The sequence below is a fragment of the Lepus europaeus genome, chromosome 6 (genome assembly GCF_033115175.1).
Source record: "Lepus europaeus isolate LE1 chromosome 6, mLepTim1.pri, whole genome shotgun sequence".
NCBI classification, from domain to species: Eukaryota; Metazoa; Chordata; class Mammalia; order Lagomorpha; family Leporidae; genus Lepus; species Lepus europaeus.
This window is the reverse complement of record NC_084832.1, coordinates 39326253-39352353: the sequence shown is the minus strand read 5'-3', so window position 1 is coordinate 39352353 and position 26101 is coordinate 39326253. Positions and strand designations below refer to the sequence as shown.

The window sequence follows — 26101 nt, the reverse complement described above, 5'->3', positions numbered from 1 at the left end:
AAATTTAGTTTCTAACGTTGAAGGGAATTGTCAGGAGCCTCTTACAGACAAATGTTATGTTTGCTAGACTTATAAAAATAGGATTTGTAAGTTGAAGTAAAAGATTAAGAAAATCTAAAACATTAAAACAAAGATAAAGAGAACAAGAAAACAAGAAACTGGGGTGGAGGAGAGGGGCCAGGACTTGTGACTGTATGATCCTTATTTGGATCGGGACCCAACACTAAAAACCTATAAGGACATTACTGAGATACAGTGACAACTTTGATGAGAAAAATATCCTTGTTCTTAGAGGAGAAGTCTAAAGATGTCCATAATTTGCATTTAAACGGTTAAATAAAAATAGGTGTATACAGTGTTCTGCAAGTCTAGCTGGAGGTTATAGGGAAATTTACTGTTCTATTTTCGAAATCTTCTGCAGGCTTAACAAGTCAAAAGCAAAAATCCTCTACTTTCTACTAAATCCCAATTTTGCTCCATGATGAATCTGGTAAGTTTCTGGTGACACTGATCCCAACTTGCAGCACAGGGCAGTGGCCTGGTCCAAGTGTTTCCTTGCCAAGGACTGTGAGGCCTGATCCTTTTAGACGTTGCCGCAAGAGAAAAGGGGGATGAGCTTCAGAGGAGCAGATCAGGAACCGCTGGATAAATCAACCCTGAAGACTGTGCTATCTCTGGTCTTCAATTTTTGGGAATCATCACCTTCCCTTACTGTGTAAGCCAGTTTGAAATTCTTGCAGCAAAAGGCATCGTCTGTTAGGAGTCCCAGCTGAAGCTCTCTTTACTTTCGGGTGCCACACACCTCATGAAGATGACCCTTAATATCTACATTTCAAACGGTAACTGGTGCCAGAATTTCCATGAGCAAGGCACTATCTTTGTTTGGCACAAAATGTTTTGATTGGTCTCATAAGGAAAGGCCACACATTGAGGTCAGGGAGATGGAGGATGGAGAGTAGCATGAATGATCAAAGATGTGGACATAGTAGTAACGGTTCACCAGAGAAACAAAACCCACAGTATGTGTGCGCACATTTTTACACAGAGAGAAATTTATCTTGAACAATTGCTTCACATGATTATGGAAGTCTGCTGGCTTCAAAATCTGACGGTGCAGGCTGACAATCTGGAGAGTCAGAGAACTGGAGTACAAGTCCAAGGGCAGACTTCTGGCAGAATTCCTCCTTCTTGCTCAAGGGAGGGCAATCTGTTCTATTCAGGCCTTCAACTGATTGGATGAAGGCCACTCACGTGACGTAGGGTGATCAGCTTTATTCAAAGTCCACTTCTTTGAGAGTTGAGATCAAAAGACACCTTCACAGAAACACCTAGGACCGTGTGTAGTAAAATATTTCGGCACTGTGGCCCTGCCAATTTGACATATAAAATTAACATTGCAATAGATAAGTGGTTCAGTGTGAAGCTGGGCGGGAGAAGAGGAAAGAGACCAATTAACCGGAGACTTTCAAATTTTATTTTTTTACATTGTGCCCTAGTACCCGCATGCCCAAATATATGTAACTGAAACAAAAGCGACCCATCATCTTCTCTCCCGTTCCATTCCACCTCATCCTAGACCATTCCATTGTATTCTTCAATTTTTGAAGATGCTTATCTTCACCCACTAAATGGATTTCATTACCACGAATGTGTCACAAAATGGCACTATGTAAACTGAGTATACAACACTGGCATAAATGTAAATCAAGGAAGAGGTTGACAGAATGGGGGACAGAGATAGCACGCTTCAGATGCTGATATGATCCCTAAACCAAGAGTGAGGTGATAATGCGAGCTCCCTGGGCTCCCTTACTCCCCATGTTGCATATTCTCTCAAAGTTCTTGGCAACCTTGGTTTTTCACTACGCAGGTAATCAAGGATTTCAGTTATTTATGGAAATGAAGATCTCAGGGGACCTTGGGTTCAGCTGATTACCTGTGTCCCACAGCTACTGTCTCTATCATTAAATTTCACCATACATTAGACAGGAATGCTGGTGTTGACCCTTCAATAGTTTACACAGTTGGAATTGTACTTAGCTCTCTGCCCTAATGGACTGTGCTATACTTTGGATCAGAGTATATGTCATAGGTATACTGTATAATACCCCACATCAATTAGTATAAGATCATCACAAAATAGTAACACATGTATGTGCTTTTCCTTATTTTATGCTCATAAAACTTGCTACCGGTAATCAGAGTAATATAGTCTTATTATGTGTAGTGGTACACTTCCAATGCCTTATACCTCTCTTTAAGGAAATGGATTGCAATATGTGCCTGTAGCTACAGTAAGAGAAAAGGAGTTATTATGATGATGGTTGTGTACCTATTTGAACAATTCTGGGGCTCCCATCAGGGAACTTGTTTTTAGCATACTCAAGCCTGATGCTGCTGATGTCATCACGGCCTCATGAAACTGGGTTTCTCTTTGTCACACACACACACACACACACATGCCTTTATCACAGTGAAGCCATAAAAGAAAAAAAGATCATGTAAAAATTGTTCCTGTATAAGAAAAATGGAATTTATTTCAGGAATAAACAATCGCTCAAGTGTAAGGGCTGTAGGCGTTCATTGGTGAATTTAGACTAAACAGGAAGTGATGTAAATTATACTTATTACACTACTGGGAGAGAAATATATTAAATCCAGACAGCACAGGGACAAAGCACAAGGAGTTCATTATGTTGAAGAAAATCATATAACTTTGGTGGAAGACAATGCACTGTATAGTATGAAAACCCTCAGCGGCCATTTGGGACTCAAATAATTTTTTAGGGAATATGATTTTGTTCTATCACTGATCTTTTTTTGATAAAGCCCCAAGGTATTCTAATCTTAAACACATTGCTGTTTCTGTACTTTTAACTATTTCATGCTGTTGGTTCAGTCATTAAATTGGACAGAACAAGCAACAAGGAAATCATCATTGTTTACATTAGAAATCATAGCTATGGTCACACACTCAGAGTGAAGGTAAGGTTTGAGGAAGTTATAGAATTATCTCGCCGCATATAATTCTAGCTATTGTTGAGATAGCCAGGAATCACCTGGTAGAAGAGATATCAACAGATTACCTTGCTAGTAAAACACCACATGATCTTTTCCATGAGATTTGCCTCATTGGTCTATTGGTATAACAAAGGTCCCTGGGGTATACTGAAAAACAGATTGAAAAACAAGGGCGAAGAGCTGATTGTCTGCTTGTGTGGCCTGAAGAAAACTCTCAGAAAACTAGGCCACCAACATCTAAAGCTGATGTCCAACTTACCATTTTGTTACAAAGCCATCTCCAAAATGAGGTTATTGAAAGGCTTAGGTTCAGTTGCACAAATATTACTACACGACATATGGGTGTACCACAGGATAGACTTTTCTAATGCATTGGTCCCAGCCTTGACTAAATGATTTTTAAAACGGGCCTGATTAAAATCTTCACAAATAACTTAGTAAAAGTCTACTTACTGGTTTATTGCCTCAGTTTCCAAGGAAACTCAGTGGGCTTCGATGGGAATGGAGGGTGAGTGGTAGCCCCACGGCTGTTTCCAGTTGCTTTGAAGAAAACACAGCAATGTCACAGAACTCAGCATTCATTTGCAAATGGATCTAGTCAGTAATAAAAATAAACCAAATTTATTTCAGTCTCTGATTTTTATGATATTAAACTACACTCTGCTGATTATGAAATAGGTATTTTGTTGGGTTTACAATAGTATTTATTTATACATACATAACAATACTTGCTGAATGCTTCTAAGATACTTGTGACTGTTGATTCTTTCTCCCATCTCAACCCTTGTTATCACCTCCCATCCTTTTTCCATCCCCTTGACCCATACTGATTTAGTGGGGAAAGATGTCAATCTTGGGACCACACTGACTGAGAAAGTCACCTAAACTCAGTGCCAGAGTCTTTTAGTCTGTAAAGTGAGTATAATACTAGAATTTCAACACAGGATTTTTTTAAAATGACTAAAGGGCATGAATACAAGGCTTGGAACACTGCCTTGCAAATGGAAAGCACTCAAATGTTATCACTGACCTCTATTCTATATAATTACTACTAGTACTGACCACCATTCCCTTTATAAAAGGGATTTCTCTAGATTTTCAACCAAATGATGCCATGAAACAAGTAACAGGTTTTTCAACAGTTGCTTACTCTAGCAGTTATGTAAGATATTCTACTCATTAACGGCCTTTCCCAAAGCCCACATAACAGAGTTTTCTTCAAAACCTACATAAATCAACTAGCTTTAGCAGGTGCTACCTGGATCATGCTACATTTAAATGATAGGCAAAATCTGAAGAAATTATACTTCCTGGAGATTCGATTCTACATTCTAAAAGATGTATCTTTCCTATCATTTGACATTTTTGAACCACTTTTTAGTTTTATAGTCATTAAAATGTTAGGTTAGGAATCACTTCTTAAATGCTGGTTGTTTCAAAGCAAAAATCCCATTCACTTCTTCATACAGGTTCTATCTTATTCTGGATTTTAAATCACTATACACAAATGGTAAAACTTTTCATAACAAAGGTTTAATTAGAATGGTTAATAACTATGATTTCCAAAGTGTCTGAGTCAGCTTTAGTAATAATTAGGGAGTGTTGTTCCATACAAAATGCTTTATTTAACCTTCATGCCTTCATTCAGATAATTATACAAATGCATACAGTTAAAGGTTTAAACTCTATTTCGGTTCACAGCTCAATTCATAGGAAAGTTGAATACAGAAAAGCAATGCACCAACAGAATATGTCTGAGACACCATTGAAAACGGTAACACTTGTTCATTTAAATCTCTGAGAATAGACTGGAATAATCATCCTCTGAGAGAATCTCATTAGGAGGGTCTCCCTTTACATTATCATAGGGCAAAAAAAAAATCACCATTTTACAGTAAAAGGAAAAAAGCTCTGAATATATTTACAATACATACACTATACATAAATACAAGAACAACACTTACATAATATTAATAAACTTATAACAGGTTGCCTAAACACTATAGCGTATATAAATGCAGAGGAAACTATTGGGAAATTAGATTTTAGATAAGCTGGAGAAATAAATTCATTTGCAATTAAAACTCTGAACAGAAAACCAAATGAAGATTTAAGAACTCAACACATTTGCTTGTGAGCATCATTGGGCAGGGGGGCTTTATCCTTTAACGTGTAGGATCTCCTCTGGGCACTCAAGCTCTCTGGGGACAGAGAGACAAGACTCATCTGTAAGTTTACATCAGTAAAGTAAAGCAGATGCAGCCCATCTATTCAATTCACTGTCCAGAGGCTTCAAGCCTAGAATAACTGTTTTGTAAACTAAAGGATGTTTTTGTATTTTTACAGAGATCTTGTGATCCAATCACCATGTATAATGAGCTAAGTGTCAAGGAAAAGCCAAAAAGAATGTCTGCTTGATTTGGCCAAAGATGGTATTTTTCTTTACTCCCATGTATTCTTTTCAAAAATGAGAGATTATTCAAAAGAATATGACATTTGGATTGACCCCCACACACCAAGAGCAATGTCTAGACTACTACTAATTATAACTAAGTCATTTTAAGTGGCAGGTGGGTACCTTAACAGTGGTCTGTTCTTAATTCACAACATAGAAATTTCTGAGTACATTCTTCTATGGACAAACATGAATTTGCTGGTTTCTCTCTTTTTAAAAAAATGAGCATGATACACACATAATTGCATTGTGATGCAGGATGACATAATACACGAGACAATGTTTTCAAGCTGGTTTTGTAAGCAGTTATCTCACATCCACAGAGTTGGTTTGCCATGTGATGCAATGTGTCCCACACATAGACATGAACAAAACAATACAGCCACCATCCCGTAGGGGAACAGTGATTCAAAAAAATCAATCTCTGAACACAACAAACTGTGGACAGACAAGTTGATAGGAAAGAGCCTTGAACATAGGCACCAGTGCCCCAGTTCAACAATACCCATCCAACGTAATAAAGTTTGGGGAACAGAACATATACTGTAGTCTGGATGTAATCACAACATTCTGGCAAGGGAAAACTAGAAATGCTAGTAAGGCAAAGGCATTTTCTATAATGTTTTATGTTGTATCTTTAGGGCATGAAATTAGAAGAAAGGGAAGATGTTGGTATGTCCCTAAAATATCTTATTCTTTGATTGCTTGGATAGTTTTACTACTAACCTTTGGATCTAAATTCTATCCTAGCATTCACCCTCTTTTCTCAACAAAAACGAATCTCTGTGAAAGTCTTGGTCAACCTACTTTAGGAAAAGTGAGATATAGGCGTCCTTGGTTCTTGTACTGCACAAAAAGCAGACTCAAGACACTGTTGTCTCAAATGCTTCAAATTTTCTAGAGATGGAATCCAGAAAAAGTCCTGATGTGAAAATGGCCATCATTCATCTCTTTTCAACTCACTCAAAGTTGTCATTTTTATCATTGAAAAATTACTGCTTGTGAAACCAGTTGATCTTCAGTAGGTGGTACGCATGGAACACTTGCTTTGAGCAGGGAAGAGCATTCGTAAATACAGGTTATATCTCTTCCTCAGCCATGTAATGCAGAGAAAGATCATAACTCAGGAGATTCATTTTCAGCAACAGAAACACTATGAGAAACGGCATTCTCTTCATGTTTTCTAAGTCCATTAGCACCTCCATGAATCAATACTGTCAGAGACCTTGCTCCACACAGCCAAAGGAAGAGGGATTTTGTTTCTCTGATGTTGTACAGTTTCTCACATAAAATTCAATTAAACTAACAACACTATAAACAAATTATCTCTATCAATACTTAAAATGTTTCACAATGGTGCTGTTAAGCGAGAAATAGGAAAAGGAATTACTCATAATTTCTACTTGATATCATCCAAATTTGTGATCACCACCCTATTCACAACTGCAAGAGTGAGCTTTGACCTTAAACTAGGTCCATGGAGGTGAATGTTTCAAATCCCGCAGCAGACTCTAGCAGGTCTACATTGGCAGACAGGTATCTGAAATATATACCAAGAAATATGTACAACTGAGAAAAGCAACTCAGGCAAATATGCCATTAAGGAAGGAAGAGTTTTGACGATTCTGGAGCTCCAGGCCAAACATTTAGGAGAAAAGGGACAAGTTCGGGGGGAAACTTGTAGTCATCTTGCATGTATGACTTCCCAGGCAAGGTTTGACTTGATACCCTGTACTGCTGTCTCATCAAGTGTTATTAACATGTCCTAATATTTTACTGACACAATGTGATGACTACTTATGCATGGTGGCCATAATAAACTACTAGGTCTTAGAGATGTGCAAAGGTATCTGGACCACACAGGCAGTGTGCCACACTGGAAAGGAGACTGAGCCAGAGATATGTGACTTCCCATTCATCCTCTGTTGTGTACTCTGTGTCTATGCACAACTCAGTCTCCCTCTCCCCCTCTCCATGTCTCAGTTCCCCATCAGTGAAATGTAGATAGAGGTAATGTGCCTAAAAAGTGCCAGCAGCATACTTGGCATGCAGTAAGTGTTCAGTAAGAAAAAAAAAAAACTCAAGTATTGTTTTCTTGGTTTATTGATTTTTTTTAAACTTTCAAGATATTTTAGTACTTTCAGACAACATGCAGAAAGCAATCCAGTCCGAAAACTCTACTTTCATGAGATTAAGGAACTCGGCCATTTCCCTGGGACACTTCAGAGTATTTTACACCCCATCCTGGTACATATCCAGCTTCCCTTCCTCCCTTCTGAAACGTGGAGGAGGAAACAGTAGATGGTTTCACTGGCCTGTGGTGTAGGCCTGCAGAACACTGTCCACTGTGGTAGGACCCACCACCAAAAACCTGGAAGTGTAAACAGTCGTAGTTTTGAAACTCTTCTGACCAAATGTTTGGCTCTCAAAGAGTATGATTTTACTGATACCCTCAATGGTCTGTTTGGGTGATTTTGTGCTCTGAGATAGTGGGGTTGGAGAATTTCCAGGGTTTCTGTCTATTCACACAATCTCATTGCATATTTCCATCTGAGGCTCTACTTTCCGCAGTAAAATAACTACTTGTGAGAAACTTGGGAAATTTTTAATGTAAATCTGGTAATTTTCAGGGCTCACTGTAAGATTAAAGGCTAGTCTTACCTATCAGCAGACTCTGAGAGAGAAATTGTTTTCTATCATTCATTCCAAAAGTTTTTAGATAATAAAAAATTTTGAGGAAATGCAAAATGAAGCAATGTAAAGATGGATTTGATATGAGTTGAAAAAACAGAGAAAAACAATCGCCCCTCAGAGTTTTGCTCTAAATAAATTAGCAAAATGTTTCAAGTCACAGATATTGTTTAATAAGTTTTGGGCAAATCATAGTCAACTTTTTATCTGTAAATGGTAACTGCCATATACCACAGTGTACAGTGAAGATAATGTTCACATTGACATTCTTACACCGTGCAAGTAAGAGAAATCAATTTAAGAAATGTTAGCATAAAATTAGGTATATTTAAAAGACACAAAAGGATTATTTTTTTGTTGTATGCGAGCAGATCCAATTTACTACGTGAATGTATTTGTGTGTGCACAGCCTCAAAACGTACAGGAAAAACCCAGTCTGATGAAGAAGTATTGCTGTGTGAAAGTACAGGAATATCTCGTTAGCTATAATGTTAACTGACAGGCACTTTCAGTGTTTAATTCATTTCTGAAAATTGGCATTAGCTCATCCCTCTGCCAGTACAGATTCATTTACCACGTGGCCAGACCCACAGTACTTCACTTGTCAACACGCAGCTATACCTAAAAGCCATCTCTCTGGAATTCGACTAGAACAAACACCTGTATGGTTTTGCCCTTTTCTTTTTATCAAGAACCACGTTGTTGAGCAGGGAGATGACTAAGAAAGAAAGGGAAAAAGGACGACTGGATGCTCCTCTTTGCAGCCAGGAAAATTGTCTGCAGCTGTATCCCCCCTTTTTAGGAAAAGAAATGATGAGTTTGGAATCAGTTGTCTGTAACTTAAAATGACTTCATGGTGTTTTAAGCCATCATGGCTAACCCATGACAAGTAGCCACTCCATTCCAATGGAGTACAAAGAATGAGTTGTGACAAAGCGCAACAGAATTTCCATGGCAATATCGCTAACTGTGCGTAAGATACACAAGGCATAGCTGAACAAGTTTTTTTTTTTCTCTTTATTGTGATGAAAATTAGAAGCTCTTTTTTCCCCAACATACTTCATCAAACTATTTACAACCTCTGTAAAATTTGTGAGTTTGAAAATATTTTTCCACTATCACATATGTTACGAATACAGTAAAATAGCGTCACTCTATTTTTTTAAAAGATGCAGTATCCTTCTATGTCTTTTTTTTATGAAATTCTGAGTTTCTATTGCAATTGCTTACTATTTAGCATATTTAAAGTACCAATGGACATGGGTTGCTAAACAGACATTATTCTATAATGAAACTGTGAAAATATAGCATTTTTTCATTTGTATGTACATTTCTCAACTATAAAATGCAGGCAAAGTCATATATAGTATCATAAGCTGATTCCCTAGTAAGGTAAATAACTTATATTTCTAGACAGCATGGATTATTACAAATTCTTTCTTTTAAAAAAGTTCTTTGTTGATAGTTATTAGCCCATGGGCTGCTGCATATACAGGTGTGAGTACACATGTGCACGTGTTGGAGGTGTCTGTCCAGGTAAGTGGAAGGCAGTGTGGGGACACGCAGAAAGGTGGAATATGGAAGACATGACTTACTAAACCCCTTTTCTAAACCAAACCAAATCAAATGGAAAACTTTTTAATGGAATGCACTACCTCAGGAAAACCCAAGGAAGAAATCTGGGCAGCGATGTTGAAATAGAACACATTTCCCTACTAACTTCCCAGGTGTTAATGAAGAACCACACCAGAGACTGGATTATGAACTATGAATATTAAGGCTTCCCGGGCCTATCACGGTTCTTAAGAATTCTCTCCCATTCAGTCCCTTCTACACAGATTGTACCATGGATGCTGATGTTCTTAACACTGCTTCAATTCTGTCAATCCTCACTATCAATGAGAAGACATCTTCCTGACAACATTACAGCTACATCTCTCAGTAGTCATCCCAGCAAAACAAAGGTGCAGAAGTATACTTTCAAGGCCTCCCCTCAGCAGATTTATTCCAATGTGCCACCTTGATAAATACAAGTCAAGTGCAGCGTGAGGAACACTGCATCTTTATCCATACACATGGTATTATTCTGATGACCTGATGTTCAAGTGCAGAATTATATTTATGCTTAGAACACAAATGGCAATTTGAGGTGAAAAACAAGTTGTATGGAAATAAACAGTATTGGCATAAGTTACTCCAAGTTCCAACTGTCAGGAAAATGGCCTTTCTCATCACCTTGAACTGGCATGTGAAAACCATAGCATCTGCAGGTTTTCCCCCCCGGAAATCATCCTCCTATTTCCCACTTAAATAACGTGTGATAAGAAGTGCTCACTTTTTGAAAAATGTGCTTTATGTTCCTGCCGTTCAACTGCTTTTGAAAACAAATGTCCTATAGTGTTTTGTGAAAGTGATGCCAGGCTATGGTGCCACCTTTATGGGAAGCCAACAGGAATCTCCGTCTAAATGCCTTAATAGAACTTAAGACAAGTTAGCTAGCAGAGTCCACACATAACTGACAGGAGGCGGCTGGGTGTGGATGGAGAAGCACAAAATTCTGAACAACTTAAGAGCAGAATACGAGAAGGGATCCTATTAAACCTCAGAATCTGAACCTCCGTAACTTTTCAGATAACTCCCTAGAAGTCAGTCTCTAACAAAGCAAAGAGTAAGTCAGATCCACTGCACTGTCTTAAGGCGTTACAGTCGCGTGTGGGTTAAGTTCCCAACCATGTGCCTATCCCCATCTATAAATGTAATCATTTCCAATTTGAAACCAAAGAATGCATCTAATCACGGACAAGTGACAGGTCCTTTAGTTTTCCATCCTTTTTCCATTGCCCATCATGCACTGTGCTTTGTAAAAGAGGCCAGAAATGCGTGTGTGAGATATAACACAGGCTTTTCCATGCCTGAAGATACTCTGTTCTCCCATCCCCCGGGGCAACTTTTAGGAAACTCATGAAAAAGAATTTGCTGTGTCCCAACACAAGCTTAGACTGCGTTTCAGTGCCTGGGGCTGGATCACAGACGCATTTACTTGTTTGTGCTTGGAATTCTTCTTCCGGTCTTGTCAAAGTTGGAAGAGAGTGTCCCACTGACGGCTTTTACCAGTTAGCTTTATCATCTCAGCCTGCTTCTCACTTTCAGGGGTGAGGAGGAAGCTCACTTCCCCAAACCTTTCCTATACTACCAGAGAGCTACAGCTCATTAAACTCTGTGCTAAATTTAAATCAAAGCTGCCACTCAGGAAGTAAGTTCCATGGATTCTAAAAACCGTGTCCGCCCGAATACATGCAGGACACCTCTCAGCAAAGAAAAGGACTGGCTCTTACGAAATCTTATGAAATCAAATCAGCATTTCACTTGAGTGATTCCCTACTACCTGTCCAATAGGTTCTGGAGCCAGTGCTGGGGGTTTCCTGGTCATATGTTTGTTCCTCTCTGAATCTGTTCTTTGCCACTGACCAGTAACCATTGCTGGCACGCATCATGAGACCTTAATGCTGGCATGCATCACGAAACCTTTTGCTATTCTGAATGACCACAGACAATGAGAAGTAGGAGGTGCATATAGTACAGATAAAAAAACTTTCCAGTTGCTAAAAAAAAAAAACAAACAAACAAACAAACCATTGGTTGCTGGGTAGTAGATTGTGTAGCTAACCAAGCTGTTTATCAACAGAATTACAGCCCTTGTTGGAGGGAAATTGCCTGGTGAATTTTTCAGACCTGGAAGAAAATACAGAGTACATATTTCTGAAGCCAGAATTTGACCTGAAAATCATTATATGGTTGCTTGAACACTTCTAAAATTTCCTTTTGCTACCATCCAACACAAATCATCCTTGTTTCAATGTTCTTAGTTCTTACTACATCAGAGTAAGATTATCTGAATTAGAAGATGATCCCAAAAAGGATAATTCTGTAACCAGAAATTATTTCAGAACGCTGACATTTAAAAATGAGCTAGTCAGATTTGTGAGGTTAATTTTGTGCAATTCCCCAAATCAAGTGTTTGTAATTAAAATATATTGCCAAGGTCTTTGCTGGAGACCTTTTATATCTAAGCTATAAAAAATCCTAACAACAACAACAACAACAACAACAATAACAACAACAAAGCTTACCCAAGCCCCTTTAGCCACATTAAGCTGGCCAAAAAAACCAGCTTTTAGTGGGGACAAAAATATGATAATTTTTCTGAAAGAATGCTTGTTGGTGATGTATTGCTTTATTCAACTAGATGCTTAGCTAGTTGCAAAAAGGCTCATAATTCTTGGGGGTTGATGGGACTACAGTTTCTTCTCATCCCTAGCACAGGGGGAGTGGGTGCAACCTCCCTGTAGATGCTCATGCAGGACCCCGGGGGTCCCAGTAGAGTTGAGAAAATGGAATCTCTGTAGAAGAACCAATTGGAGAGTCCCTTGTCCTTGGCTCCCAGAGAGCAGAATCTAGCACCATGGCAGGCTGTCTGGGACTGGGGGGTGGGGGTACACGGGATGGGGTAGGGGGCAGTCCCTTGCCACTGACTGGGTTCCAAGGAGAACTGACTCATTCACCCAAGAGTTAATTCCTGGCTATGCCTCCCTTGCCTGTCTAGTCACCAGCCAACTGTTTGCAAACAAGGAAATGGGAGTATAATCTTCAATTGTGGTACTCTACACCAAGCAGAACAACAAGCAACAGAAAGATGACCTCCGGGCTGTGAATGGAACCAAGACATCTAAACTGCTGGGTGCTTTTTTTTTTTTTTTCCACAATCCCTTTGGTAAGAATGAAAACTGGTAACGTGAGTCCTCAGTGAAGTTACTGTAGGAAAGTCCTTTTATTCATTATTGCTTTTCTCCTCAAGAGGTGCATTATTTCCATCTTGGCTTCGCGTTTTCATGTTCGCTGACTGCCTGGGCAGCCCCGCCTCTTACCTTGGTGCCAGTGTGTCTAAGGAAGGGGTCCCCCCTCCCTGACTCCTGGAAACCAAATACTGGGGGCAGGAGGAGATGATGCTTGGGTGCGAGAACCCTGCGAGTTTGAAGTGGGGCAGTAGTTTTTGTTTTTAAAGACAGGCTCTTCCTATTCAACTACTGGACACCTCTGTGTCAGTCCACGCCAGGTACAGGGACCAGGACTAGACTTCCACTGAAACGTCACTGCCCCTCTGCTGGAACAGGTGCACAAAACAGAACCGAAAACAAAATGAGAACGACCAAGGACAAACAAATGAAAAGAGTCAATGTTGATTTCCTTCAGGGCATGGCATCCAGACGGGCTGCCGGGGATGGGGGACTGTCGCCATCACCACGGCAGAGCCCCCGCCTGCCGCGGGGCCCCTGCACTGTCAGCGAAGGGAACCTCCAACAGCTTCTTCGTTTCTACCTCCGTGCCGCTTGCTGGTATCAGACAGGGTGTGTTTCCTAGCTCACTGAGACAGTAACTAAAACGTCTTTTAAAAGGGGGCCTGGGGGTGGGGGAGGGGGTGGGACCAGAGGGAGGATCATCCAAATTGAAAAGGTCTTGCTCTAGCCATCAATGTGGGGTAGATGACCTTTCGGGGATCAACAACAAAACGTCTGACAGCTCAGAACATGTACAAGCTACAAACATCTGTAAATGGCAGAGCACACGGCACAGAAAACAATGCGTGTCTCTTCAGCATCTGGGTCGCTGAGCGCCCAGGCCAGCGTGAAGACGGTTCGCGCGTAGTCATGGTGCGGGCAACCTTCGGACCGAATGCAGAAGGCACCCTGCTTTCTCCTGCTCTGGCTTCAGACACCGTGGGATGGTGATGCCCTTTTTTGTTTTGTTTTTTTTTTGTGTTAACACTGTGAAGGGGATTCAGCCCTGCTGAATTGGGTGCCGCTAAGAGACCCAGCTCTTACGCTCAGCTGGACAGGCAGCAGTAGCAGTCCTCACACCAGCATGTGCCTCCGGCGGTGCAGCGCCAAGTGATCCGACCGGGAGAAGCTGCGATCGCAGTCCGCGCACTTGAACGGCTTCACGCCCGTGTGTTTGCGGTAATGCCTCGTCAGTTCGTCTGAACGGGCAAACTTCCAGGTGCAGCCTTCCCAGGTACACTTGTAGGGCTTCTCTCCTGCAAGAAATCAAGGCACACAAGCTTGGGTGCTCCGTCACTTTTCCGTAACAAACCTGCCAGCACTCGATTTGGGAAAACTGCTGTTCTCAGTGCAATTTCCACGTGGGAAGCCTTTGTCAGGAGATCTAACCGTTTCATCAGCACACGTTTGGGGTTGGGCTGGTGAGCGTTTTGATCTCATCTTTCCTGCTGGGACATCTGGCAAGTCGGTTAACTGGATTATGGGCAGCTACTCTGCAGCCACAATATCAAAGGCGTAGATTGACTGCCACTGGATAGGATCATCGCAGGGGACTGCAAAGGACTGTGAGAGCTCTTCCAAGTTTATTGTGTCTTTAAGACCAAAGAGGGGCCAGCGCTGTGGCACAGGAGGTAAAGCTGCCGCCTGCAGTGCCGGCATCCTATGTGGGCACCAGTTCTAGTCCCGGTTGCTCCACTTTTGATCCAGCTCTCTGCTATGGCCTGGGAAAGCAGTAGAAGATGGCCCAAGTGCTTGGGCCTCTGCACCCGCATGGGAATCCCCGAAGTAGCTCCTGGCTTTGGATCAGCACAGCTCTGGCCATTGTGGCCAACTGGGAAGTGAAGCAGTGGATGGAAGATTTCTCTCCCTTCCTTCCCTCCCTGCCTCCCTCCCTCCCTTTTTCTCTTTCTGCCTCTCCTTCTCTCTCTGTAGAACGCTTTTAAATAAATAAGTAAATCCTAAAAAAAAAAAAAAAAAAAGACCAAAGAATTATACAGCAAAGTTAGTTATGTCGTGTTCAATACTCTCAACACCCTTCCCGCAACAGACACACACTGTATCCTTACATGGTTCAAGGCTATTTTAGGACACAATGCCCTTGTGCTAAATTTCATTAAGAGTTAAAGCACCTCACTAGCCCCAGCAATAAGGTATTAAGTACACAGTATTCATCAACACCTACTTTTGCTCGTCCATTGGGGAAGAATCTGAGACTGCCTAATAGTGTCAAGCTTAAATACATTTTTCAGGGCTTATGAATCACAGTGAGCCCCAAAGAATCAAGTCAGCCCCAGTGCTGAAAGTCCTGGTAAAAAAGCAATGTGAAAAAGTATGTAATTTGACCAGGTCCCTCAATCAACTTGTAAGGACAGTAAAATATGCAAAGGCCGCACTGGGGAAAGATACACTCTCCATTGTCCAAGTGAGCTCCCGGGGACAGTGAGACAATAGTTGACCCAGGTGCACTGTTTTCCTGGCTCTCATTCAGAATGGAAGCCCTGTCCCCATGCAACCCCACAAAAACTGATCTCTCCTTCCACCCCTTCCACCCAAGAGTCTACAATGTACTTCTTGGCCACACATGGCTTCTGGTGAAAACGTCTACGATAGGGAGGGAGCTACACTTGCTGTCTTTATGTACAGGACTGCAAAATGCGAATTATTAACCCCACTTCATAGATGAGAAAGTGACTCAGCCAAGGCCAGGAAAAACAAGTCTGTGGCTCCGAATCTATTGCTCTTCACCTTGCTGCACTGGAATGCGTAATTCTTACCCCATCTAAACTCCGTCACGTCCTCAGAGTTAGCTGTCCTTAGTTAAGTACTTCCAGTGCTTTACCCCAATTAAAAAGATTCTTTAGGTCTTCTACTGGCAGTTGTTAGTCCCAATTTAATTCCTACTTCTATTACATCCGCTATCAGAATACACTATGAGTATTTTGTTTAGATGGCTTTCTCCATCCGTTTCTGATTGGAAGTCAGGGACCATATCTACTATTTCAGTACCCTGGGGGCCTGGTAGGTGCCAAGCAAGTACCTGAAGGAACAGAACTGCCACACGCACGCACACACACACAGAGCCATGCACACAGGAAAATACTAAGCTCCATAAAATAAGATGTACAGGGAGTGCCTCCATGGGAAAACTAGAGCAAACTGGACTCGGTAGTTTTCATTCAGCTGTTAAATCAATGTGGTCTATATGATCCTTGTAGGATCAAGTGGCCCTTTCAGAAGACAGTGAATAGTTCCGACCTGTTAAAACGGCAAATGTTGATGCACTAATTGTGGCCCACAGGAAGCTCCAGGTTACCCTGAAAGGGCTGCTTTCAGATAAAGCCTCCTGGCTGCACTGACCCAAATAAAACTCCAACTTCTGATTCGTCTGGTTGTTCTAAGGAGACAAAACCTGCATTCGCATATGTCTACTGACCAGAGGCTGACAGAAGGTTAAAAAAAGCCAATCAGCAAAATCTTCATGTGAAAAGACTGAGAGTCCACTAGAGAGCATATCAAGGGTAACTACTGACATGTTTTTACATGATACGTGTCGTCTCTATGACATGTATGTCATGAACATAGGTCCTAAGAAGTGAAGCTTGAGCTGAAGCCAGAGCACCTGTCTTTGGTACACTGAGCTAGGCTAGCTGGCTGCTTGTCACACGGAGGCATCTCCTAGCTGCCACCTGGGTTACTATGGGACTAACTACTAACAGCAGAAGACTAAAGAGGAAAGAACAAAGGATCTTTTTACTTGGGGAAAAGCACTGGTCAGTTGTGTGGTAGGAGAACCTGCGTTTCTCTCTTGGTGGGGAAGTGGTGTACGGAACTGGAAAACCTGCTAGACCTGGCCATGGCCATTCCAGATGGTAGAGGAAGGGGCTCTGTAGCCAGGATAGACCCGAAGGTAAGTAGGGGCAAAGAGAGGCAGGCAAGAGCTTCTGGGCTCCTCTCCAGGAGGGTGGGAGAAGCTGGCAAGATCCACAGGGAGAGTTCATGATCTCAGGTGCTCTCTAGACTTCTTTGCTCACCCAACTTAGGCAACTGAAATTCTCTAATGTCTTCCTCAAAATGCTACCAGTCATATCTTGACTTTCATTCTAGCTATTTACTAATAGGAGCTCTTTCTACTTGAAAATATATACCAGCGGCTGGTAAACTGTGGTCCCCATTTTTACATTTTTCTTTTGAAATTTTTGTGCATTTATTTGACAGACAGAGGTAGAAAGAGAGAAAACCCTCATCTGTTGGTTCACTCCTCAAAAGCCCGTGCAATGGTTGCAGCAAGGCCGGGGCCAGAGCCAGGAGTTGGGAATACAATCCAGGTCTCCCACATGCGTGGCAAGTACCCAGCTACTTGAGCCAACATTACTGCCTCCCCAGGGACACATTACTGGGAAGCTAGAGTACGGACCTATAGTCGAGCATCAAACCCAGGGACTTCAGGAGGGGGCATTAACCACTAGGCTGAATGCTCTCCCTCATTTTTCCATTAAAAAAAAAATCAGATATCTTGTACATATGAAAATGATATGAAATTAAAATTTTAATGTCCATAAGTACTGGAACACAGTCACGTCTGTTTACACACTGCTCTGGTTGTTTCGCAGTGACAGCAGAGGTGAGCGGTTGCAACACTGAGTGACTTTCAATGCCTAAGGTATTTACTGTCTGGCAGCTGAAAGTAATATTTCCTGAGCTGTGATGTAAGAGATGGACACCCCTGCTTCTTGAATGCTAATTCATCGAATTGAGGTATACATTACATATTGTTAGTCTGGGATGGGGGAGTGAGGAGATATTTTGGTGATGGTGTAACCACTCATTGTCAAATTAGGATTCCTGATTCCAATCCTAACAGTCCTCTCAGTATTATACACATGTGACATGTCATGTCAAATACCGTAAATCGAGAGTTCTGGGTAAGAGGAAATGAGTCACTCCGTTAAAAGGCTAACCCAATTTTATCAGATGTTAAAAAATACCTTTAAGATCTCTTCTGCATTAAAAATAGGAAAAAGTACAGAGCAGTGTTTGGTACGGTGCTAAGATAATGCTTGGGATGCCTGCATCCCATATGAGAATGCCTGGGTTTGAGTCCTGGTTCTACTTCTGACCCAGCTTCTTGGCTAATGTATAACCGGGAGGTAGCAGATGATGGCTCAAGTTCCTGGGTCCGTGCTACCCATGTGGGAGGCTTGGACTGAATTCCTGGCTACTGGCTTTGGCTTGGCCCAAATCTGGCTCTTGCTGGCATTTGGGTGGTGAGCCAGTGGGTGGAAGATCTCTTGTCTATCCTGACTCTGCCTTTCAAATAAATAAAAATTTGTTTAAAAAGTAAAGTAACATCACCTAAGAGGGTAAGGGTCAGACTGGTGTGTGGGTCAGGAATGTCTCTTTGTAGTTCACCTGGTAACCAAAAGCAAAATTCTATATAATAATGGCATCCTGCCCATTTCTAACTCCCGTAAGTGTGGTCGTGTTTCAATGGCCACTGTACTGTGCATGATGATGTTTACTAGTCTGTGGGGTCTTGGAAGGGGCATATAATTTAAGAGGGATCAACAAGCAGGAGTTCCAATGTGTGGAATCGTTTTTAAGATGGATATTTTGCAGGGGCGGGGGAAGGCAGAGGAAGCATCTACTGGCAGCAAGGATTCAACACAGCCTGCAAAAGTGGAACAGGGAAACAGTGCAAAACTTGAAAAGTAGTCCGTGAGGTGTGATCAAGTCTAATCAGAAACTGAGAGAGACAAAGGAACAGGCCTCAGAAACACAAAAGCAAATACTTAACTGCTTCAGGAGGGAAAGTGATGAAAACGCCAGATAAGCTTATCCTGGAGACTAAGCAACTCAGGAAGGCACGTATTAAAGATGCAGACTTTCTTCATGGGGGGAGGGGGGAGGGAGGAAGCATATTAGAAAATGAGTGCTGAAGAATTTTCCTTGATGATTTCCTCACCAACATATCGGGCAAGCCTTTGGCCTAGCAGTAGGACGAGAGAGCCTGGATTCAAGTCCCAGGTGCACTCCTGATTCCAGCTTCCTGCAAACACAGGCTCTGGGAGGCTGAGGGCATGGCTGAGGCAGCTGAGTCTCTGCCGGCCACATGGGAGACCTGGATGACATTTCTGGCTCCTGGTATTTGAGGAGCGAATCAGTGGATGGGAAATCTCTTGTCTTGCTGCCTCTGTCTCTCCCTGATAAACGAATAAATGAGTACAATGTATGCTTTCCAAAAAAAGAAAGAAAAAAAAAAAAGAAAAATGCTATGGATAATATTGCCCATATTGTTTTACAAATAAAACTGGAGTTTAAACATTCTCTCTCCTTAAAAAACAAAAACAAAAACACATAATGGGCAGGCAAGGCACAGTAGTCAAGCTGCAGCTTGGGATGCTCAACTCCCAGACAGAAGTGCCAGCTCCGCTCCTTGGTACTGGGCTTCTGACCCAGCTTCCTGCTAATATACCTGGGAAGTAGCAGGCGATGGCTCAAGTGCTGGAACCCCTGCTAATCATCTGGGACACCTGAATGGAATTCTAGGCTCCTGGTTTTGGCCTGGCCGAGCCCTGGCTATTGTGGGCATTTAGGGAGCAGAACAACAGATAGAAGACCTCTCTCTGGGCCTGGCACTGTGGCATAATAAACTAAGCTTCTGCCTGTGGAGCTGGCATTCCATATGGGCACTGGTTTGTATCCTAGCTGCTCCTTTACCAATCCAGCTCTCCACCTGTGGCCTGGGAAAGCAGTGGAAGTGTCTGGGCCCCTGCATCCACGTGGGAGATCTGGAAGAAACTCCTGGCTCCTGGTTTCAGACTGGCCCAGCTCTGGCTGCTGCAGCCATTTGGGGAGTGAACCAGCAGATGGAGGACCTTTTTTTCTGTCTCTCCCTCTCTCTGTCTGTAGCTCTACCTCTCAAATAAATAAAAATCCTAAATAACCAAACACCCCACCCCCAAGTAAATGAAGAAAAAACAGCATAAAAAACAGTGACACCCCCCCCCCCCCACCTCCACAAGATCTTCAACTTTGCCTCCAGAATTTGAGGCTGAGTGGAAGAGAAAGAGAGAGGGGAAATGGTGACACTGGGCAGGCAGGGAGCTGGCTTCTGCCCCTCATTCAAAAAGAGACCCAGGTTTCAATTAAATCTGCCCAACACTTAGCATTTCATTAAAAAAAAAATCAATAAATGTTCTTTTGGGACTAATCAAGTTTTGGAAATGGATGCGAAAAAACTTTAGTAGCTATGCATTGTGTTTAACTGCATATTGCATCTTACACTTGAGCATCAAAGCAATGTAAAATGTACGATCTTTTAAACACACTAAGATAAAATAAACTAACTCCATGATGTGGGGAAAAAACTAATTAAAATGATAAATAAGCTGGAAGGCTATAATGAAGAGCTGAATCTTTCTTCCATCTTCTCTTTCCTTGAAAAACTGGCTAGAAAGTAGAAAGCTAAATTTAATTTTTTTAAGAGTCTGTGTTAGGGACAGAGTGGTAGGTGAATTTTCCATGAAAACATTCCTATGAATAGAGACGGTTTGGACATTACCAAGAATCGGACATCTGCCAGGCCAGGCTGCTATCTCACCCAGTGGTTCTGCCGTAATTTCTTCAGGAATAGTGAGTTTCCCCAAAATCCATTCGAACTAGAATTCTGCAAGTATTTTATTAAAAATTGTTTTCCTTGGAAAAAAAGCTAAAAATAGTATGTACCCACCTCCTATGCTCTCTTTGTCTAAACCACAAGCACACATAGAACCCTTTTTGGCAAAATCTTTCAAAATAACCTTAGGTCTTAACTCTACCATCAGATCATCTTTGAGTTGGGTTACTTATATTAATTCTAAAAAAGTTCTGAAATTATAGAAAAAAGCTTATGAAGGGACTTCAACAAGTTCTTAGAAAACTGAAAGATAACTTTATTTTGATGCAAAAAACTGAAATCCACCCAGATTGTCTTCATAAAACACATTTTCCATATACTGTTTGAAGACTCCTTATTTACCAGTAAGTCTTACTATGTGATTTTTTTAAATTGTGGTATTAAAGTCATTAACATACAAGAAAAATCAAAGGACGTTAGCTGGGTTGTTAGTAAGTAGCTGGGTGGTGACACACCACTCTTTGGGGTATACTTTATTAATTTCTAGGTTTTCAGTTCTGAAGTATTGGCCTCTTTGTCTTGTGATGAATTCTTTTTTTAAAAAGAATTTGATCACTTTCAGCATAACCTGTTCTCAGTTTCTGTAAGAAACCTAACTATGAAAATATCTGAAAAAGGAGCATGCTTCTATTTTTCAAAGTGAAACAATCCTCAAGATTAAAAATGAGAACATATCAAAGAACGAGAGAGTTTGCTATCTTTTCTTTCTAAAAACTTTTCAAGGTCATGGTTGGGGCTCACAGTAAATACAACTTTATACAGGCACAGCCACCTTGGGTGTATAAGTGACCGCATGCATGTGTGTGTTGTGTATGTAATCACCTGTGCACTGCACAGGAACGTGTGAGTATTCGTGGGTATTATTTAAATAGAGTAAATGTCCTGGGCCACTTATTAATTAAGTGTTCTGGGAAAATGAAAACTCACATCAGAGGTTTTTTTTTCCCTTTGCTTCTTTCTTAAAACAGTCAACAAAGTGATTTATTATGAGAATGGCTGTCTCTTTCAATTCTGGTTAAAGAAAAGGATTAAGAGTCACTAAATGCATTTCTGTGACATTTACCCAGCAGAAGGCATAATAAAGTCTAAAGAAAACACCGGCTATTGAATGGATTCCCCAAACCCACCAAATAAAAATAACTTTTTCAGGGCCCTCCCATCTGACCATCTGAAATGCTGAAAGGTGAACGTGTACTGAGACAAAAGACAGGTGCCCTTTCTTATTAAAATGACATGTGAACACTGCCTTTGAGGAATGTGCACGTTAAAAAAGCCTGCATTTAACAACACACCCGTGTTCTCCTCGGCTTCTATTATTTTCTCAAGCAACTGAAAGGAACACCTTTTGCAACAGGAAGCACAGGCATTTTCTGAGGTTCAGAAGTGCATTTCTGAAATATGTCCCTGTTTAACTTTTATAAAGTTACAGGGCCCCAGACACTGACAAATGCGCTTCATTACATTCAAGGCTCGACATATTTGCTGTGACAATCTGCTCCACTTGAAGAATGGTATTTGCATATGAGGGGGGAGGGAGAATCAAGATTCCTATCTTGTCTTCTGGTTTCTGTTACATTAGTTCATAAAAGTTCACAGAACCTCAGATCGGGAAGGAAATCAGGTACTTTCAGGAGGAGGAAACAGAAACCCACAGCTCAAGAAAGAATGGCGACTTTAACAAACAAGAGCTCCCAACCTGTCCAGGGCTAGACCAGATTCTCCCCCCACCTCACCCCCCAGGTGAAGGTAGCATAAATTTCCAGGCTCTCAAAGCAGGCAAACATGCGGCCAAACACAGGCTCGGTCACTGATCTGCAGTTGCATCTTAGGCTGGAGAGCTGGTTTGTCCATCAGCAAAAAGGGAAAACAACTGAAACCCACAGCACTGCTGTGAACTTAAAAGTGCACACGGCGGGGCTGGCACTGAGGTACAGTAGGTAACGCTGATGCCTGCAAGGCCTGCATCCCATATGGGTGCTGGTTCAAGTCCTACCTGTTCTACTTCTGACCTAGCTCCCTACTAACAGCCTGGGAAAAGCAGCAGAAGATAGCCTAAGTGTGTGGGCCCCTGCCACCCACACGGGAGACCTCGAAGAAGCTCCTGGCTTCGGTCTGGCCCAGCTCTGGGTGTTGCAGCCATCTGCAGAGAGAACCAGTGGATGGAAGCTCCTTCTCTCTAACTCTTTCAAATAAATAAATAATTTCTTAAAAAAATGTACGTATGCCACATGCCCAGCCAATGACAGGTGTTCAGAAAAGGATATTTAGTTTTCTAGTTATAAAATTCATGACTTTTCTGTTTTGCAAAATATTATAAATAACATGAAATTAAAATAATTCTGTTGGATATTGTTGAGGAATGAATTAAGGCTTCTTTCTTTTTTCACATCTGACACACAAAACTACTCTCTGGGCCAAGCAGCCTCATCTATTCTATAATATGGTTGATCTACTTGCTCTCATCAGTTCTAACAAGTAACCAACAGGCCAGTGTCTGTCCCACTGGATTGTCTAGATTGCCTTAATCTTTTACATTATGTGTAAGCAAAGACCAAGTAGGTCCCTTATCTTCCCCATGCAATTTTATAATGGGTATCTCTGATGAAGCTAATATCTGATCAAACAACACATTCCAGGTACTTTGCTCTAAGAGCTCTGTGGATATTAATTCCTTCACTGTTGACAAGTTCCTAATGAAATGGCTGTAATAAGTTAACACAATTCACTCAGAGTTCTCCAGTTAGTGTGTTTTAACCACTACTCAAACTGTCTCTCAACATTTTTAATTACTGCTTTAAAAAGCCAAGATATTGGGGCCTGCATGGTGCAGTTGGTAAAACCATTGCTTACGATGCTGGCATCCCATATGGGTACTGTTCACGTCCTTGTTGCTCCACTTCTGATCCAGCTCCCTGCTAATGTGCCTGGGAAAAACAGTGGAAGATGGCTAAAGTGCATGGGGCCCTGCCATCCATGTGGGAGACGCAGATGAAGCTCCTGGCTTTGGTCTGGCCATTGAAGCCATCTGGGGGAGTGAATCAGTAGACAGAAGAGCTCTCTGTCTCTCTCTTTGTAACTCTTTTAAATAAATAAATTGATAGATTAATTAATTAGCTAATTAATCTTTTTTTTTTTAAATCTACTACTTTAAGGCAGTAGACTTTATTTATTTATTTATTTTTGGACAGGCAGAGTGGATAGTTAGAGAGAGAGAGACAGAGAGAAAGGTCTTCCTTTGCCGTTGGTTCACCCTCCAATGGCTGCTGCGGCTGGCGCGCTGCGGCCGGCGCACCGCGCTGATCCGATGGCAGGAGCCAGGTGCTTCTCCTGGTCTCCCATGGGGTGCAGGGCCCAAGCACTTGGGCCATCCTCCACTGCCTTCCTGGGCCACAGCAGAGAGCTGGCCTGGAAGAGGGGCAACCGGGATAGAATCCGGCGCCCCGACCAGGACTAGAACCCGGTGTGCCAGCGCCGCAAGGCGGAGGATTAGCCTAGTGAGCCGCGGCACCGGCCTAATTTATCTTTTTTAAAAGCCAAGATATTTGCTCAGAATGGAACAGACTGAGAATGTGAATTAGTAGTTACAGAACAGACACTACTGTAAACACAAAGGCTCGCCCTTCTCACCTAGAAATCAACGATAATGCACAAAAATACTGTATAATAAAAATATTCATGACTGACAGTAAAAAGTTCAAGGCCAAAGAATAATATTTTATTTGGCCATTCTGAGTTTATACAGCTTCAGAGTCCACTATCCAAAATGCTTGAGCCCAGATGTGTTTGCATTTTTGATTATGGAATATTTGCACATTTATTATATGGTATCTTGGAGATGGGTCCCAAGTCAAAATACAAAATTCATTAACATTTCATGTATTGGGGCCAGTCTGTGGCACAGTGGGTTAAACCACCATGAGTAAGGCCTGCACCCCATAACAAGAGTTAGTTCAAGACCTGGCTGCTAGCCGGCACCCCGGCTCACTAGGCTAATCCTCCGCCTTGCGGCGCCGGCACACCAGGTTCTAGTCCCGGTCGGGGCACCGATCTTGTCCCGGTTGCCCCTCTTCCAGGCCAGCTCTCTGCTGTGGCCAGGGAGTGCAGTGGAGGATGGCCCAAGTCCTTGGGCCCTGCACCCCATGGGAGACCAGGATAAGCACCTGGCTCCTGCCATTGGATCAGCGCGGTGTGCTGGCCGCAGCGCGCTACCGCGGCGGCCATTGGAGGGTGAACCAACGGCAAAAGGAAAACCTTTCTCTCTGTCTCTCTCTCACTGTCCACTCTGCCTGTCAAAAAAAAAAAAAAAAGACCTGGCTGCTCCATTTCTAATCCACCCCCGTAATGTTCTTGGGAAGGTACCAGAAGATGGCCCAATTATTTGGGCACCTGGCACAATGTAGGAGTCCCTGGCTCCTGGCTTCAGCCTGGTCCAGCCCTGGCTGCTGTGGCCATTTGGGCAGTGACCCAATGGATGGAGGATCTTTCTCCTTTTGTGTCTTCCGCTCTATCACTGCCTTTCAAATAAATAAATCTTTAAAATAACATTTCATATATTCTTTCTACACATAGCCTAAAGGTAATTTTATATATTGTCGGTGCATCTGCTTTTTCTTTTTTTTTTAAAGATTTATTTACTTGAAAGTCAGAGTTACACAGAGAGAAGAAAAGGCAGAGAGAGAGGTCTTCCTTCTGCTGGTTCACTCCCCAATTGGCCGCACTGGCCAGAGCTGTGCTGATCTGGTGCCAGGAGCTTCTTCCAGGTATCCCATGTGGGTGCAGGTGCCCAAGGACTTGGGCCATCCTCTACTGGTTTCTCAGGCCATAGCAGAGAGCTGGATTGGAAGTGGAGCAGCTGGATCTCGAAATGGTGCCCATATGGGATGCCGGCGTTTCAGGCCAGATCGTTAACCTGCTGCGCCACAGCGATGGCCCGCATCTGCATTTTGGCTGCAACCCATCACAGGATGTCATGTGCAGAATTCTCCATGTGTGGGGTCATGTAAGCACTACAAAATTTTAAATTTTAGAGCTGGATTTGGGGCTTTCAGAATTGGGTTGCTCAACCTGCATTTTCATGTAGTGACACCATTTATTTTCTTAGATATCTCAGTTTCTTTTGCAAACATTTCTTTCTTTACCTGTAGCACAACTGTTTCCCAAGACTGTGACTTTGACTTCTCACCTGTTTAGTAAGTTCCCTTGGTTCCCATGGTTTCCACCACAAGTTACAAAGGGGAGGATTTTAAGTATCTGGACCTTAGTTTGTCTCCTAAGCTCCTGAGAGGGAGATAAGACATTTCCAATGGGTGGTCCGAGGCAACCTCAGCATGACCAGAACTCTACGCAACAGGACCACCTGAACAAGACACGTTCCTCCTTCTGTGTTGCTGAGGAAAAGGTAACCTCCCCCCACCCCAGTCTCAT

General features: G+C 42.1%; 1 protein-coding gene across 5 annotated transcripts in view; it reads right to left on the bottom strand.

Moving 5' to 3' along the window:
* Positions 1-4535: 4535 nt before the first annotated feature.
* Positions 4536-26101, bottom strand: part of KLF12 (KLF transcription factor 12) — a 503891-nt gene continuing 482325 nt past the window's right edge. For all 5 annotated transcript variants that reach the window (XM_062194091.1, XM_062194088.1, XM_062194087.1 and 2 more), the window contains one exon: positions 4536-14258. In XM_062194091.1, coding sequence (XP_062050075.1) covers positions 14077-14258 — 182 coding nt within the window. In that variant the 3' untranslated portion in view covers positions 4536-14076. The remainder of the gene's footprint in view (positions 14259-26101) is intronic.